We start from the raw sequence: 18799 nt of genomic DNA on the forward strand, positions 1-18799 counted from the left end.
TTGTAATGACACCTTTTTTTGGGGGGAATAATCTTAATAAACCAGGAGAACTTCACACTGTTTCCTTTCCTGGGAAAAATAACAACTGAATTTACTGTAATTTTAACAGATGTTTATGGTTCATGGTGTAAGTTTATTGTAAACTGTACTAGACATACTAATATGGTTAAGAAATAAGCTGTGTTTAACCATCCAGCTTTGAGGTATTTAATTAAAACATCATACTTGATATAAAACTGCTTAGAAAGCAGAATTTACTTCTAACCATCCCAAATTCTCTGGCCTCTTGCACTTTAACTAAAACAGTCATTGTTAAATGAACAGACAAATACAAGTCCCTTAATAATTACAAATATTCTGAATAAAGTGAGTTTTAAAGTCATTCTCCTTTAAGGAAACAGCAAAAATTCTATTCTGCAAATCATTAAAGACAATATCACTTCGTTTTCCATCTTTCCAACTCCCTTTATTCAGCAATGCAAGCTGTCAGATACAGCGGTAATGCTGATGAAAGAAAAAGCCTGTGGTTTCTGACAGCAGCAGTGAACTCTGACCCTTGAGGACCATAAAGCAGCCAACTTGGGCCCATTTTACATGAATGGAGCAGAGTGATTTACGTGGACTAGTTTAAGTTTCAAGAGACAGATAACATCTTATGAAAAGCCATAGAAATTATGGGAAGAGCCTTCTAAGCACAATTTTAAAGATGGCAAAGCTTTATCGTATAGGAGATTTTCAAGGATGTGTAACTGGATGTTAATGTGTGCACATAATTTACTGCTTTCTTGTAGAGCTTGAAACTTGGCTCACCTTTTCCAGCCCATAAGAAGTGCTTTGGGAAGCTGAATGATTTGTTTAACCCACTAACTGGCATAGGCTGAATACGCAGGTACTTTTCACCCCATCTTTAGCGTTGGGCAGACCTACATATTATAATGTGACAGAAGTTGCTAAAAATGAAGTTCAAGTCGTAACATTGTAGCAAAACCTATCTGTACCCCGATGTCACATTATTGTGTGTTTCACCACCCAAAATCATTGGGTGCCCCTGGCAGGGGCAGGAAAATATGTAATAATGGCCATTTTTAGTGGGAACCTCAGGTTAATCATATTGCATAGTTCTGCCTTTCCCCAGGCTTTTGTTAGGAACGGTCATGCAACACCATTTTAACTGACTAAACAAAAAGGCACCGAAAAGACACAAGGAAGAATGTAATATCTGCAGGCAAATGAGCCCAACATTGCCATGCCTGAGTAGAAGGGCCTCCTCTGAGGGCTGTTTCAGGGGGTCCCCCGTCAACTGAAAAGCTCTCCCCAATGAGGCCCACCTGGCAGCAGCATGCTCATCTTTTTGGAATGGGACAAGACTTCCTTCTACTCCCAGGTATTTGAAGGCATACGATCAGCTTTTTATTCTGTAGCAACGTTTTAGTTGTTTTATTATGGTATTTTAATAAAAATTGTTTAACTATTTTATATTTTGTATCTTTTAATAATGTTGTTGCAAGTCACTTTGTGTGTGCTTTAAGAGAAAAGTGACCAAGAATACTGTGTACAATTCTGGTCACCACACCGAAATCTATCTATCTATCTATCTATCTATCTATCTATCTATCTATCATAGAGCTGGAAAAAGTGCAGAAAAGGGCAACTAAAATGATTAAGGGGCTGGAGCATCTCTCCTATGAGGGAAGGTTACAACAGGTGGAATTGTTTAGCTTGGAAAAAAGGAGGCTAAGGGGAGACATGATAGAGGTGTACAAAATTATGCATGGTGTGGAGAATGTGGGCAGGGAGTAATTTTTCTCCCTCTCTCAAAATACTAGAACCCAGGGTCATTCCATGAAGCTGATTGGTGGGAGATTCAGGACAAATAAAAGGAAGGACTTCTTCACATACTGCATAGTTAAATTATGGACTTCAGTACCACAAGGTTTAGTGATGGCCACCAATTTGGATGGCTTTAAAAAGGTGTTGGATAAATTCCTGGAGGAGAAGGCTATCAATGGTTACATGCTACCTCCAGTACCCGAGGCAGTAAGCCTGTATGCGCCAATTGCTGGGGAACATGGGTGGGAGGGTGCTTTTTCATTCATATCCTACTTGTGTGCTTCCATTGGGGCACCTACTTGGCCACTGTGCAAACAGAATACTGGGCTATATGGAGCTTGCTCTGATCCAGAATGGCTCTTATATTCTTAAGAAAATCAAACAACAGTAACTGCTCTCCAGTGCTAACTGAAAACATTTAATATTAGATGCTTAAGACTAAATTTGGGACCCCCATTTGGCTTCTGCAAATTTGTAGGGAACAAAAATCTGTAATGTCTGCCAACTTCGGATGAATAGCTATACTGATCTTGAATGACACACATGTATTGTTTAACACAAACATCACCAAACTACATTTCCCCCAGCCCATGACATCATGTTCTACAACAGTACTGAAATTTTAAATGTCTACCTTCTTGATACCAACTGGAAGTACTTACAGCAGCGAACATTAAGTCTCTTCCTTAGTTTCTTCCAGGCTCCCCAGTTTTCTGTAACTCCTTTGCATGATGTTTAAGATTAGAAGATAAATGCACTTGCATAAAGAGATGCTTGTTGTCGACTTAACACATGCTGTCATGCAGGGAGTTACAGAAAGTTGTAACTTTACGGTTACAGTAAATTTTATCTTGCCAATGCATAGAAAGGCTGCATTTGCTGTAGTAAGAATCACAGTGTCTTTTCGGTGCCTGGTGAAGACCATTTTGTTCATCCATGCCTTTGAAGCAACATATGCAGAGTCTAGGACTCTCCGTTTTAAAATCTAGGGTTGTAGTCAGTTTTATTTTCTGTTGTATGCTGTTCTTGATTTTATGGTTTTATTTTATTTATTTATTTATTTATTACATTAAAATAATTGTATAAAAATAATTGTTTTAATACTTATTTAGTATACGCTGCCTAGAGAACTTTTATGTTACAGGGTAGCATAGGACTGAAAACTCTTGTCTGAAACCTTGAACAGCAGTGGTGGGCAACTTCATTGGGTCCGGAAGCCACTTCCTCCCATCCCAACTGCAATCCTGCTGTTACTGTGATGAAAACTCAGAAAACTCAGGGGTAGGCAGTTGCCAGTGGCATTTGGCAACAACCTGCTACAGAGGTTTAGAAGTGACCATTGTAACTTATTTTGAAACTAAATTTGTCACTTCTAAGCCCCTGTAGAATTTTGTTGCCAAAATTTGATGGGAAATGGTTGATTTTTCTGCAGCGTTTTTGTTGTGGTTTTGCCACCATCACACCAGGTGTAGCAGGGGAGAAACCAAAGGTCAGTGGGGCATCATACAGCCCATGACCATGTATTGCCCACCCATGCTGTAGAGCCATTACTGAGCTGGACTGACCACTGGTTTGATTTGATATAAGGCAGTTTCCAATGTTCCAAAAAGCAAAGGAATTAAGAAAGAATAATATTTAAGTAAATACTTTCAGCAGTAAAGGGGAAAAGATAATGGAGGGAAAATAAGAAATCTCTGGCAGGGTTGTCTTAATCGATGCACAAATCTGTAGTTGGGCAAGCTTCCCTTGAGATTCCCACTTGAGACATGCAATGGTCCAATTGAACATGAAATGCACTTGTGTTCTTGAAGTAAAGTCCAACATTGGAAAAGGTACAAAACCAATATACCATCACACAGATTTGTAAAAATACACACAAAGAAATAAACAAAAACTCAAGAGGTTTCTCTGACCTATGTAGAAAAAAATGTATTTGTCAAAACTATTAAAAGACAACAATGGCAGCTAAAGCCAGTAGAATTTGTTATATTAAACCTCAGAGCTTACAGTGGAAAGCAAGAGTAGAATGAAACAGAGTATTTGGTTCAATTGCAAGGTTGCAGCATGATGACCATGAAAGAGATTGCAGAGCTACTGAGGAAGAGTCCCTAAGGCCATATGCACTGGCAACACAGGGGATTATGTTACTGAAGGAATATGGAATAAGACAGGAGAGACAGCATTTTGCTATTTTTTTAAAACTACCAACCATAGGTATAAAATAGACGTTACCATATTTCACTTACAGTATTAATAGGGAAAATAATTTTAGATTTTAGCCTATAAGACTAGCCCAAACGCCTTTGTTCCAAATATACATTCTTCAACTGGGCACACAATATTGTGAAACCTTAAAATGACTCAATAAATTTGTTTTATTATTACAGAAAGCAACTCTCCTGTTAAAATGTTCAAATCAAAGCCATATTTAGGCAAGGAAGTTCTTGCTGTCATGAACACCCTCAAAAAACACAAGCTGAAGACCTTAGTATCCTAAATATGGTTTGGGATTTATTATAAAAGTCTCCTTCTGTCTTCTGCCACTCTCTTCCCCTAAGGCAAAAGGCAGCCATTGACCACACCCATGATGATGCCTCAGAAGTTGAAGCAATGGCAAGTGGATGGATTTGAACAAGTGATCTTGGGCCGACCCTGCAGACATACACCCACTCTATCAGCCAAAGAACCCAGGCCACTGGGAGGCTGAGCTCAGGAAGAACATCATCATCATCATCATCATTATTGTTTTAAAATTATCTCAAAGTGGTTTACAAAGATAATACATTAAAATAAAAAAAGAAATAATATTAAAAGCAAATACTCACAATTAAGAAATAATTGCAGCACAGTCAATCCAGGCAGGCCTGAGTAAAGAGATGGGCCTTCAATTGGCACCTAAAGCATGGGTCGTCAATTGGCACTGCGGCACCTCCCAAATACCAGAGGTGAAGGCCTTCCATCACGTGCACATCACCACAACAGCCTGGCAAGGGGAAGACCAACCTGGCCCTATACATCAGCCAGAGAGGAAGCGGTTCCAGGGAGCTCGCTTCCCTGCTTCTTGCCAGCATGCACACACAGCTCCAACTGACAGTTCCATCAGACTGCAAACTCTGGTCTCGCCCAGCGGCCAGAGAACCAATGGCCACTGGGAGGCTGGACCTCCTGCCTCCCACCTAGCCCAAAAATCGGCCAGAGAAGCAACAGTTGCAAGGAGTTTGCTTCAGTCTTCCCTGACTAAAAGGACACTTTTAAGAACGTAGAAGAACTGGTACCTGAGTTTTCCTTTTTTTCCTCCTCCCTCCCAATCCCTTTTTTCTTTTTGTGCTGTGTTTTCAGATTGTAAACCTGAGGGCAGCAATGGTCTCATTAGTAACCTTTGTAAGCTTCTTTGGATGCTTTTTGGCTTTAGAGTGAAGCAATGATACTGTAAATAAACACACACAAATATTTAAACCTGTCAGAGTAAGCCTGAATGGATGCTACCCTATACCTGGGTAACAACAACTTCATTTTAACAGCATCTTTACATAGGATTACAGAGCTTGAATGAAAATATACTGAAGGTAAGAAAAAAATGATGGAATATGATGGAGTGCAGAAAATTGATTTCCTTTTATCACAACATCATTATTATTTAACACTTATAAAGTGCCTAAAATGTTCTAAGTGCTGTACAGAAGTTAAAAGGTAAGACATCCCCTGCCAGTCTCACAAATTAATAGACATGATAGAAAAGAAAAAAAGGAATGGGGAGGGAAGAGAAAAGCAAGCAACTCCTTCTCTGGCCAACGGATCCTGGTTGTGCTTTTATATTGTACTTTTTATACTGTGTTTTATACTTTATGCTTTGAATTGTTTTCATGGTTTCAATTTTTGTGAACCACCCAGAGAGCTTCGGCTATTGGGTGGTATAGAAATGCAATAAATAAATAAATAAATAAATAAGGGCCAAGCGGTTCTGCTTAGCCATGATTTCTTTTTCTTTTTTCCAGTTAGGCAGGAGGTGCTTTGGTCTCCGAGCTGATGGAAGATGCTCCCTTCACCTCTTCAGTCCCAAGGCAATACTACTGTCGTGTTTCCCAAAACGCCCTGCCTTATCGGGAGACAATAAAGAGGTCTGCCACATAATCCACAAAGCTTTATGCAGGCAATAAGCATCTCTTCCCATCTGAAGAGAGTCTAACCTCTAGGAACTTTCCTCTAGGCAAAACTATGCAAACTAAGCGAGACAATTGTCCTTTCAAGAAAAAGGGAAAGCCTTTTCTCAGAACGCTTTATTTATTATTATTATTATTATTATTATTATTATTATTTATTTATTTATTTATTTATATAGCACCATCAATGTACATGGTGCTGTACAGAGTAAACCAGGAAATAGCAAGACTCTGCCGCATAGGCTTACAATCTAATAAAATCATAGTAAAACAATAAGGAGGGGAAGAGAAGGCAAACAGGCACAGGGTAGGGTAAGCAGGCACAGGGTAGGGTAAAACTAACAGTATAAAGTCTGCACAACATCAAGTTTTAAAAGCTTTAGGAAAAAGAAAAGTTTTTAGTTGAGCTTTAAAAGCTGCGATTGAACTTGTAGTTCTCAAATGTTCTGGAAGAGCGTTCCAGGCGTAAGGGGCAGCAGAAGAAAATGGACGGAGCCGAGCAAGGGAAGTAGAGGCCCTTGGGCAGGCGAGAAACATGGCATCAGAGGAGCGAAGAGCACGAGCAGGGCAATAGTGTGAGATGAGAGAGGAGAGATTAACTTCAAGGAGACTGGTTCTGAAGAAGCCTTTGGTGAGAAGCTAGCCAGGCCGACCTAATCTCGCCTTCCTTTAGCTCCGCCCATTTGAGTCTGTGGAGGGCTCTAGGATCAGCTAGCCCTGAAGTGCCCACCCCCTCTGAAGAATACTGATTTCCCACAGACTGTGTGTTGCTAACATGTTCAGTGATAAGGTCTGGCGAAGGTTCATTCCCAGCTAATGAAGAGCCCGTGAGAGTCACCTCTCCAACTCCCCCTGTAGGCTGGTACGTTTCTGGCGCTGCCTCTTCTGCTTCAGAATCTGATTCCGATTGATCACCTGGGAACAGGCCTAGTCATGACAACTACCATTTCTTGTTTGTATGAAGCTGCATATGTGCACTTTTGACAAGATTTGGTATTCTCAAGGCAGGAACTGCAGAGATGTACATTCATATACTCTCCGCACATAGACAACACGCTCACCGAGAACTGACCCATATACTAGTCGCGAAAGACTATTGTGCAGAATTCTTAAGAAAAGTGTGAAGTCCAAATAAATCAAAATCAAAGATGGAGAACAATTTGTCACAAATCATGTAAGTATGGTTCGCTTCTCAGTGAAATGGTTGTTTATATGAAGGAAATGTGCGGTTCCTGTCTTCAGAATATCAAACCTTGTCAAACTTGTTCATAACCATCTCCGAAAGTATTGATCTGGAGACAACATTAACCCTGATGAAAGAAATTCACATGTTCATCCCAAGTCTTCATAAGGATAAATATTGTTCAAGAGATAATACTTTTGAAAGATACATCCACAATGCTTGTGAAAATAACGTCATCAGTGATGGGAGGTGTGTAGTCTATATTTTGAACATTCTTTAGTGAATATCTCAAGACTGGTGGTTCTTCCATCCCAAAATTGCACATTTATTGTCCAGTGGGCCCCACAGACTTCTGTGGAACTTACTATGTGAGAGGGAATCTTCTGACTTATTTGGAAAGTTCTGTGTATCTGTATAACTTTTATCTGTAATATGCAGTTGGAAAATATCTTGGTTCTACCTGGCATTTAGTAGTGCTTCTGCACTATGCCTGCTTCTGGCAGAAAGTAAGATTGTTGGAAGTATAAAGTTCTAGAAGGTTTCCTTACAAAAGGCACAGGAAGAATAAACTAGTTTTTAAACTAAGCATGTAGGAGAGGCATGTGTTTTCGTAGTAGCTTCTATTTTTGCATTCTAGGCTTGGTTCACCCTTCGATATGGCGCAAAATTACCTCGACTCTGCCAGCCAGAAGGGATATACAGATGCTTTATTAGCAGGGAACCTCAGAAACTAGCAACAAGCCCAGATCAATACTCAGTCTCACACTAAATCCTCCTTCAACTATATCCCTGAACACTGGAAATGGATATTTTTCAGCATTAGATGCATTCAAAAAATGATTCATTTCTACTATATTTACATTTCTGAATTTACAGTGACATTGCACTTTCCAAAGTATACCAAGTAACTTAACTGATTAAGAGGCTCTTGGTGAATCTGGGATGAAGGATTAGAGTGATGGTGGTTATAGAGGTAGATTACTTAAAGATGGAACAATGGCCTACAGTGAGCAATGATTCTGAGATGCATTTACATCTCTCTCTCTTTCACCGCTCCAAATGTTCTGCATCGCACTAACAGGTCAGAATACAAAGCATGGTAAGAGAGATTTTCAAATTAGATTTCTGTTCATTGACAGAACCACAAACTCTTTGAAGAATGCGCTAAAGTACATTTCAGATTGCTGACAGGAATTATTGTAAACCAGCTGAATCCTGCTAAGTGGAAAAATGAATTTCACAGCACATCCGAACAAGGTCTACAGATCTTTCTGCTGTTTGTGCCTAGAAAACTATGGAGCTTTGGCAAACAAATGGAAGTAATTACACCATCATAGTTTAAAAAATTAAGTTCTTAAAGATACAGAGTTTTAAAAACAAAAAGCACATTATTTCACTTATGGTTCGGAAAAAAATCATTCAGAACAGAGAGACTTGATGGAGCACTCTTTTGCTGAGATTTCAGACAAAACTTATCATTTGGGAAGAACTGGGTAGAAGTAGTCACATTTCTATGGAACCATGAGAATGGATGTTACAAAAGTGAAGTAACCATGAGAATATAATCAGATATCATAAAGAGCAGATAAAGGGAATGCATCTCAAGGATGATCCATTCCACTACTTCCCTTCTATAAATTAGAAGTGGGAAAGATTTGCATTCGTCTCATTCCTGGATGCAAAAGACATTTAGCTGAGGCTTTCATTGTTTTTAGCCTAATAGGAAGGAAAGCTAAATATTGGGTACTCTGACCAAGACGGACATAATGTTATCATCCAGGAAACGAGTGGTGTGGCAGAGGTTAGAGACACACAATTGCACATTTAATTACTCTCTTTGCCTGTTCAGCTATCCCAAAATAAATAAAATAATAATAATAAATTATTTATATCTTACCCGCCTCTTCCTCTGGATTGAGGTGGGGAACAACATTGAATACAAAAATACATAAAATCACACAGAATCACACAGATAGCAAATTCTTTTGTTGTACGGGGAACCACTTTCTGTAGGCGTTCAAAGCAGTAGTCCAAATTGTGGAATAGTAGGATTCTCTCTCGATAAATGCTGATGTTTTGATGTTTTGCTGCGGAAACAGTAGTACTGCTAGTGCAATAAGAACATAAGAAGAGCCATGCTGGACCAGATCAAGGGTCTATCTAGTCCAGCACTCTGTTCACACAGTGGCCAACCAATCATGGGCAACTATTTATTATTTCATTTATTTTTATTTTTACATTTTTAGTCCACCCAATAACCAAGGGTTTCTTGGCACTGTACTGATAAATTAAAAAATAAATAAAAGGAAGTATAAAACAGTGACACCATAACAGCAAAAGATAAAACCAGCAGCAAAGCTAACAACATTGCAGCAAATAAAGCCAAAAGTAAAACAAGCAGCAAAACAGTGCAAAGAAATTCCTAAAATGCCTGGGGAGTTATTTTAAAAGATCTTCACCCGGCACTGAATAGACCACTCCATACACATGGCACCACCCAATGAAAAAGCCCTCTCTCTTGTAGCCCCCCACCTCATTTGGTGGGGATTCCTAAAGGAGGGCCTCCCATGATGACCGTAGGGTTTGGCTAGGCAAATATGGGAAGAGATGCTCATTAATTCTGAAGAGGGTTAACAAATGCCCTGGCATTGCAATCACCAGACCTTCACCTGACTACCTGTGTCATTTTGAATGGCTTGGTAAATTGCTATTTCTTGGGTCTTTCCTCCTTCTCTTTTTCTCAGAGACTGCACTCTCACTCCCTATAGAACACACACATCTGATTATTAAAAACTCAAATGTTTCAAACAACAAGGCAATCCCTGCTCCATTCTAATACGTAAGGACATCGCTCCGTGGGGCTATGTCAGCTAACTAGCTGTGAGAAAGAAACCACACAGGAAAGAATCTTCGCCTGGAAAAGTTCTCAAGAATGTAATTCAGTGAGATGTTTACGACAGTACAAAGTAGGAGATAAATGCCCATGTAATATTCCTACTGCAACACATATGCAGCCCCCTTCTGCCTTGGTGTGGTTTTGCCTATCTAGTCCAGGGGTGGACAGATGATACATTGGGATTTACTGGTAGATCTCTGGATGATTTGAAGTACATCAGCAAAGACTTCCAACTCCCAAATCTTTAACAACTGCAACAACAAAATGCCATCTCCGCTGCCCTAAATTATGCTACTTAAATGAAGTTTAGGATAACCGAAGTGGGTTTTTTTGTGTGTGTGTGTAGAAGGACACACAAATTTCTGGCTCAGAATTATTTAATTCTAAGTGTATGTCTTTTACATCTGGCTCCAGCTGGTGGATTCCGAGGTTCTAATAAAAACCAGCGTAGAACCCGCAAGCCTGCCCATCCCTGTTTTAGAGCTCTAAAATATTCTGTCACTATATTCCAGATATGACCATACTGCTTTTTACTTGAAAGTAGTTAAATCTGTCAACAAGAAGCTGTGATTTAGTATCATACTCTCTGCTTTTGACAATGTCAGTGACCTTCGACCTTTGCTCCTATTATGTGGTCAACTCTGCTGACCAAGAAGAGGCTAAAATTATCCTTACAGACAGTGACTGCAAGTATTAACTCATACAGCTGCATTTACTTAGAAAGGTTAATATTTCCTTTAAGAAATATAAAGCAAGTGCAAAGTTATTCTATTTTGCATTTTCAAGTATCAACAATGCATTTTTAATGGCTAGGAGTACAGAAATAGTTCATTCTGAGAAGCATTGGTTCCTTTAACAAAACATCTAAAAACATAGTTGGTTTTTGTCATCCATCAGTTTTCCTTTCAAGTGTCCATTTTTGACATTCAAAAGCAGTAATTGCTGCCCAGTCATCACAACATTTTTTTGCATTTCCCCCAAATGTATGTGCTGCATCAATCTGAAGAGTCATGTGTAGTTTTCTTAACTTTTCCTTTCTATTCTCTAAATGACTCATCACTCTATCTAAAGCAAAGGATTAGTCCACATGCCACATCATCACCCAAGGGCTTAGTTCATTACTGCCAATGAGAACAAAATGCTGCTATCTGATTGGCTGCAATGCATGCTGGGAGTTGTAGCTCTCTAACTGGGGGTAGGGACTAGAGCTGTGCAGAAAATGGCGGACTGCACACAAAATGGCCGCCAATGCTTCAGAATTCCAAATCCAAATCTGAAACTTGCACAGTCCATTAACATTACTGCACAAACCAGCATCTGATTCATATCTGATGTGTGTGTGTGTGTGTATGTGTGTGTGTGTGATTGGCTACTGCAGTTGAGACGGGGAAAACAGCACACCATAATTATCTCAGGATATGAGTTAAGGTGTAGTAGACTTTATACAGAGGAAAGGTACTGCCACACATCCTTGACGCCAGTACAGTCCTGCAGATAGCAGAAAGGAACTATCTCTTTGGTGCTTTTGCCACTGTCCACCAGCTCAGCCCTTTGCCAGACTGAAAGAAGGAGTGGAAGGAAGATGAAAGAACACTTACACTCTGCACATCCTTGTCCCAAGATAGATCTAGACTTACCATATTTCTTTGATTGTAAGAAGCCATCGATTGTAAGACGCACACTAATTTCAATACCACCAACAGAAAAAAATATCTTAAGACACACCCGTGATTCTAAGACGCACCCCATTTTTAGAGATGTTTATATTGGAAAAAAGTGTGTCTTAGAATCGAAGAAATAAGGTATTTTGAGGCATGCCCAATGATTGCTAAGTAGTTGTAATGTGCTCGCTGCCTCACTAGTAATAGTGAGGGATACCACAGGAAGCCAGTGCAGTTAAGGAAGAGGGCAGGAAGGAAAATAAGTCCTAGTGCATAGACCTGGGCATCCGCCCAGGCCACCTAAACACCCATTTCCACACTTACATATGGCATTTTTAATTGCTACAGCTACACTATTACATGCTCACTCAAATGCAATGAGAAACATCACACATATTAGCTTCTGCAGGGGCAATCCGATTAGGACTGTACCCATTGTACAAGTACTGTTGGAATAGCCCCTCATTAGTAACATCCTTACTCTATGAGTAGCAATAGAGATTTGGCAATAGGTCACAACAGAGCCCAGATTCCTTTCACCCTTTATGAACAACAATGCATTTAAACAACAACATAAATAAATAGCTGTCAACAAGGCAGGCAGCTTATGGCAAAAGCTGTATACAGACCCAAAAATGCTATATGTGTATTACTGTATATTAATTTATAACCTACCTCACCCCATTCAAGGGGGGGGGGGACTCACAATAACAAAAGCATCAAATACTGAAAAACATCAAGCCCCCAAAACATAAAATGAGAACACAAATTGCCAAAAATAATTGTATATCAGCAGTGTGTCTAATGAGCAGGAGGCATTACTCAGAGTTTACAAGATGTGAGAGATCATCAAAAGCCCCAAATGGATTTACTGCCTCATGCTGTTTTGTGGCATAAATGCACTAGCTAAATCTCACCTTCTTTCAATTGCCACCAAAATGAAATTTACAGTTCTTGATATGGGTTTCACTCAGTGTATGCCTACCAGATTTTTCATATTGTAATTTATATAGGCTTCGGGTCAATAGAAATAAATATAGTTTTCTTTTAAATACCCTGCACAGAAATCTATACAGAGCTCAATCAAGTCATCGAATCCAAGAAAAAGCTTGCGCAATCTATAAACTGTAGCCTGCTAGTCGCTTTGCCGCTATGTTAACGAGAGCTTTTAGTTATTTAAATTGCAGGGATAATAGACACTCCTTCATTTCAGTATATACTATTTCCGTTAGCTTAAACAAAAGCAAATCATTTCAGGGGGAAAATAACAATCTATATCTGTAGATGTCACACAGTACAGAACAGCTCTCCTTAAAACCCACCTTCTCCATGAAACCATTAAATTAATCCCTCAGCCTTCTCCACTAACCAAAATGGAGGCTTAAGCGTGTTTAACTATATTGGCTCAAATTCAGCCCTTGCTACCCTGGCCTCTCCCTTTCTTGACATTTAGTAGGGACTTATATTTCTTTCTTCTCTTATTCTATAAAACACCACATACATTGATGGCTGTGTACCAATTAATACATTTTGCAGTAAGCAGCTTTCAGGAAAGAACTCTCTTTGAACTCTGCCATCAAGACAGAAACATGGGAAAATACCAACTTGACTTCTACATTAGCTCCATGCAAATTTTCTTTTTAACAATTTATTGTGCCAAAAAGCTTCAAGTGCAACTACCTGAGGCCAGGGCAAGCAGACAGCCCATGGAAATAAGAGCCTGTAAGCAGGAATTCTGCAAAGGTCTATCATTTAGCACAAAACAATGAAACAAATACACATCTCACTGGAAGAATTAACCCCTTGGCAAACAAATTAACTTCTTTTTCTAGAAATCAGCCAGTTTACATATGGCATGTTTCATCAGTATGGAGATACCTGCTGGAGGCTAACCATGTAATAATGACATATTTATAGTAATGTGTTCCCAAGTAAAATACATCCAAATATTCATTGCTGGGATGTCTTTAAAATGAGATCTCAGATATAATTGCACCAAAATATAGTTCAAAATTCCTCTGCCTTGCCTGCACTTTGTAGCGTAATACATCAAGAGCAGTACAGAAATTTGTTTTAGCTTTAGCATGATTATACATACAAAAGTGTTTACCTGTTGAGATGTCATCATCAACCAGGTCATGCTCTTCTTCTTGAATTTTGGTTTCAGATAGCGATTGCTCAGGACTAGCAGTAACAGTCTGAATAGCTTCTGTGGTCACTCCAGCTGAAACAGCAAACCACAAAACAACTAAATCCATGTTCACATTGCTTTGAGTAAAAGAAAGTGTCTTTATTCTGCATGTTACATTAAGTGTACATCATATTAAATAACCAGAGGAATTAAGAGATTTCAAATCCCACAGGAACTAGATGGTTGAGCATTTTTTTCTTCAGGAAAACCAGCCAACTTTGACCGGATTTCACCAGGTTCCCTGAAGATGTGTTCTCAAATGTAGTTGGCCCACCAATACAACTGCTTTGAATTTCCACCTCATAAATATCTGATCAGGATACTCAAACAAAACATGGAACCAATGGCAAACAGATAGAAGTCCCTCCAAAACAAGTGGTGCTCCCATAACCTCATAAGCGCACCTGTAGTGTGTTTGCAGTATTGATACAAATTTATTTATTTATTTATTTATTTAAAGCATTTTTATAGCGCCGCCTCGCCATTTCTGGCATCGAGGCGCTTTACAATAACATATAAAACAATTCCATTAAAACCCTCAACCCACATTAAAACAATTCCATTAAAACCCTCACCAATGGGTTTTATTTTAATCATTATTAAAATAAGGTCCATATTTAACCACAACAATCAATAACATCATAATTGATCATTCTGCTTCTAAAACCGCAATCCCATTTAATACTAGGGAGTAGACCCCATTGAACAGAATAGTACTTACACCTGAACAAACACACATACTATTGGACAGAAAAGCCTCTAAAATGCCTATAGATTTTCTCAAAAAAAATGACTGTTGTGTTTTGTTAAAAACACACATTACAGACAATTCATAGGTATATTAGTTACTATTATCAGTGTATTTTTAATAACATTACATTTTGATCTCATCCTTTTTTCCAAGGAACTTAATGCAGCATATATGGCTTTCCCCATGCTCATTCAAACACAGAAATCTATGAGGTAAGTTAAGGTGAGAGACTGTGATTGATCCAAAGTCACCAGTGAGATTCACAGCTAAAATGGGATTTGAACCCAGGTTTCCCTGCTCCTAATCTGAAACTCTAAACCCTATACCACATTGGATCTCAGTAATCTCCTTCTACTAATACTTCATGGCATTCTAGAACATCCATGGAGATTGTTCATCCTGTTCTGGATATGGTTGCATTCCCCCTGAAGGAGCAAGGCCATAGCTTGGGGTCTTTCCTTGAGTCATCATTGGTACTTGAGGCTCAGGTCGCCCAGCTACATGCCCTCTCTGGACGGGGATAACCTGGCTTCAGTCATCTATGGTCTGGTAACCTCCAGGTTAGATTGGCCCATCTAGCTCAGAGTTTACATTGACTGACGGTGGCTCTCCAAAGTTTAAAACAGAGGTCTTTCCCAGCCCTACCTGGATATGCCGGGGACTGAACCTGGGACTCAACAGGTTCAAACAAACATACTTATTAGTGTATTTTCCAGTAATTTTCATATTTTTGCATGCAATTCCAGAAGTTAAAAAACCCCACAAAAACAAATGCCCGCAAGTACGTAGAACCCATGTGATTCAGAAGATGTCGGTCTGCTGAGGAATCCATAGGTCAAATGCACAGAAATTTGAAATAATCTGAATCTGTTTTAGATTTCTCTGAATTCTAAATTTCTCCGATTTCTCTATCCCTAAATTGCATAGTGTTTTATTGTTTCATAATCTATTGTAACCCCTGCCCCCTTGAGATCTACCTAGAGTGCTTTATTTATTACAGAAGTGTAATAAATAAATAAATATTTCAATAAATAAATAAATAGCATTATAACAATTCTTACATAGAGACCAGTTATTCTGAAAGTGCACAGGGATAATACTTCCATTTTAGACTTTTTGAAAAAAGCAGCATTAAAACTCATAAGCTCCGACCAAACTTTCCATAACTCATTTTAAACCGCTATAGTGTGGTCATACTACTCATACAAAAGGACAGGTAAATCCTGATTTGTATAAAATCTAACAAATCATATATATGGAACTTCAAACCATCAGTGTCCCTTGGTGCTCCTTCTATCCCTTGGGATCCCTTCTTATGTCACCCAGGAAGCTGCAAAGTACTGAACTCCCTGTATTCTTACCCAAAATATTCTATTGACACAAATTCTGTGATTTAATGCAATGGAGCAAGTCATTTGCCAGATTTGTCTCATTAATGACAGATGAACATTCAGAATACCCATTTATTTGTATGGTGCCTTTTACACAGCTGAGTCCAACCTATAAATGAAAAATTACTAAATGATACATACATTTGAAAACTGCATGCACACCTATCATAGTGCATATGACGTAACATAAAACATGGGAAAGTTGACATTATGTTTAGATATCCAGTTGACACAATCTTTCCACTCTTCCCCAAAATGGCAGAATGATTCTGTACAAGCATATATATGCCCATTATCTTAAGTGTCAAATGCACAACCTCATTTTGACAGCCACAAAAACCAATGTGAGTGAGACAATGTCGTTAAAGAATCCTGATTTCCTTATTATATAGGAACTATGATCTAATCAAGTCCTGTCTTGGTGGTGGTGGGCACAAACATGCTATTTAGAAAGCATTGGCAGCTTCCATAAAAATTATACTAGCTCATATTTAACGTTCAAAAGTTGGAGTGCATTATTTATTATTCACAAAACAAATCATCCGAGAGATTTCATCTGAACCTCCATGAGAGAGAGAAAAATCATAAATAATATTTTAAAAAAACTGAACACAGATGCAGCAACCCAAAGACAAAAAAGAACAGAAAAAAAGAACAGAGAATGTGAAAAACAGGAATAAATCAGATGGAGACAGACTGTGAAATATGGCTCGTTTTTTGAAATAAAGTCAATGAACAAGAGTATGCATTGCCAAGCTTGACCTCCCTATTCTCCAGTGCTTTCTAGATAACTGGTTAAGAGTAATTCCAACAAACAAGTTTATTCTATATACCAACTGGGGGGTAAATATTTTATGCCTAAAATATAGTATACATGACATAAAATTATTTCAGGAGAAAACTTTTTCCATTCCTCTAATGCCCCAAATGAATAATATGGTTGTTGTTTTTGCTTTGTTGAGTAAATTTGTTCCTATCCAGGATTAGGAGGAAATAAGCTAAGAGGAAGCATCAGGTTATTTGCAGATTAAGATCTGTGGGTGAGGAGTTGCACCAACTGTAGATACACTAGTGAGGACAAGCAGCAGGATCTGTGTGGTGGTGACACCATCTCTCCCCAGAGCAGTTTTATTAGGTCAACAATATATTATTTTATTTGAAAGAAAATGATATTATTATTATTATTATTATTAGTAGTAGTAGTAGTAGTAGTAGTAGTAGTATTGTAAGGATTTGAGAATATGGCCTGCAACCTTTTCTAGTTGAAAGACCTAAAGACAGTGGTGCACGTGCTGGTAACCTCAAGGCTTGACTTCTGCAATGCACTCTACATAAGGGCCACCATTGTACCTAGTTCGGAAACTTCAACTAGTTCAAAATATGGCAGCCAGATTTGTCACTGGTACATCTAGGGGTGAGCATATTACCCCAACATTAAAATCATTCCACTGGCTGCCAATTAGTTTCCGGGTTATGTACAAAGTGGTGGTCATTACCTTTAAAGCCCTACATGGTTTGGGTCCAGGTTACCAGCGGGATCGCCTTCTCCCATACAGTCCACCCCACACACTCAGGTCCTCTGGGCAGAACTTACTTCAGTCAGCCAAAACTAGGCTGACATCAGTTTCCCAGAGGACCTTTTCTTCGGTCGCCCCCGGATTCTGGAACGGCCTACCGGAGGAGATTCGTAAAATTAACTCTCTCTGTGATTTTAAGGCAGCTTTGAAGACTAGCCTTTTCTGGCAGGCCTAACGAAATTAATGTAAAATCAAGAATTTTTAAGATGTGTTGAATCCCGTACTAATGTTGTTCCAGTAAGGCCGGTAAGAAATAAATAAATATATTATTATTATCCTATTTCTTTGATTCTAAGGCGCACTTTTTTCCCCATATAAACATCTCTAAAAATGGTGTGTGTCTTAGAATCGTGGGTGTGTCTTAGGTGGTTTTTTTTTTTTTCTGTTTATGGTACTGAAATTAGTGTGCGTCTTACAATCGATGGCGTCTTAGTTTAGTTTAGCAGAACTAAAGAAAAGTAACTCAGTTGTGTAAGCAGAGATGGACACAACACTATTCCCAGAAGCCTATCCAGATTCCACAGGGTGGGGTTATCTGGAACTCAACAGGAGGCCCAAACCTTCTGCAGGCCACAGCACATAACATGGTTCCTAAAACCCTGGTTGATGGCTGGCCATTCCCAGCGTTAGGACATGAAAGGATGCTTTCATATGTCTTTTCCCCCATTTTATCAACCTATTTAAGCCAGAGGGGTTAGTTGTCTTTCTTTCTTTCTTTCTTTCTTTCTTTCTTTTTCTTTTTAAAGCTTACATATCTGAACTGAATTTAATTGACTGAATTAAATTTAAATCTCCGAATAAAATTTTAGTCTGGTTAGACTCACTTGTTTTGTGTGCTCTTCTCCAGCTTGAGTGTTCATCTGAAAGTAAGTAAATGGTTTGGGTTTTTTTAGGTGTTTTGAGTTCAATATTCAACTGGAAGCATTGAGAGTTGTTTGAGATAGGGCACTGAATGCACCCTGTTGTACAGAGAGCTTCGTAATGATGCACAATCATAGGCTGAAATCCCGACAACCATTATGCATACTTAAAGTCAATACTACTTGTGCGCATGTAGCTGTGCGCAGGATTGCAGCCTTAATTTGTGAGAAACAGATATTGATACGTAGGGACAGAATCATACTTGTTATAAAGAATTTATTGTATTTTCTTTTGGAGT

At 38.8% G+C, this 18799-nt stretch overlaps 1 protein-coding gene across 2 annotated transcripts in view; it reads right to left on the minus strand.

Annotated features, from left to right (window-relative positions):
• WDR7 (WD repeat domain 7) overlaps positions 1 to 18799 on the minus strand; it is a 258462-nt gene that overhangs the window by 156634 nt on the left and 83029 nt on the right. For both annotated transcript variants that reach the window (XM_063128220.1, XM_063128219.1), the window contains one exon: positions 13841 to 13954. In XM_063128220.1, coding sequence (XP_062984290.1) covers positions 13841 to 13954 — 114 coding nt within the window. The remainder of the gene's footprint in view (positions 1 to 13840; positions 13955 to 18799) is intronic.

Source organism: Elgaria multicarinata, chromosome 6 (assembly GCF_023053635.1).
Source record: "Elgaria multicarinata webbii isolate HBS135686 ecotype San Diego chromosome 6, rElgMul1.1.pri, whole genome shotgun sequence".
Lineage (NCBI taxonomy): Eukaryota > Metazoa > Chordata > Lepidosauria > Squamata > Anguidae > Elgaria > Elgaria multicarinata.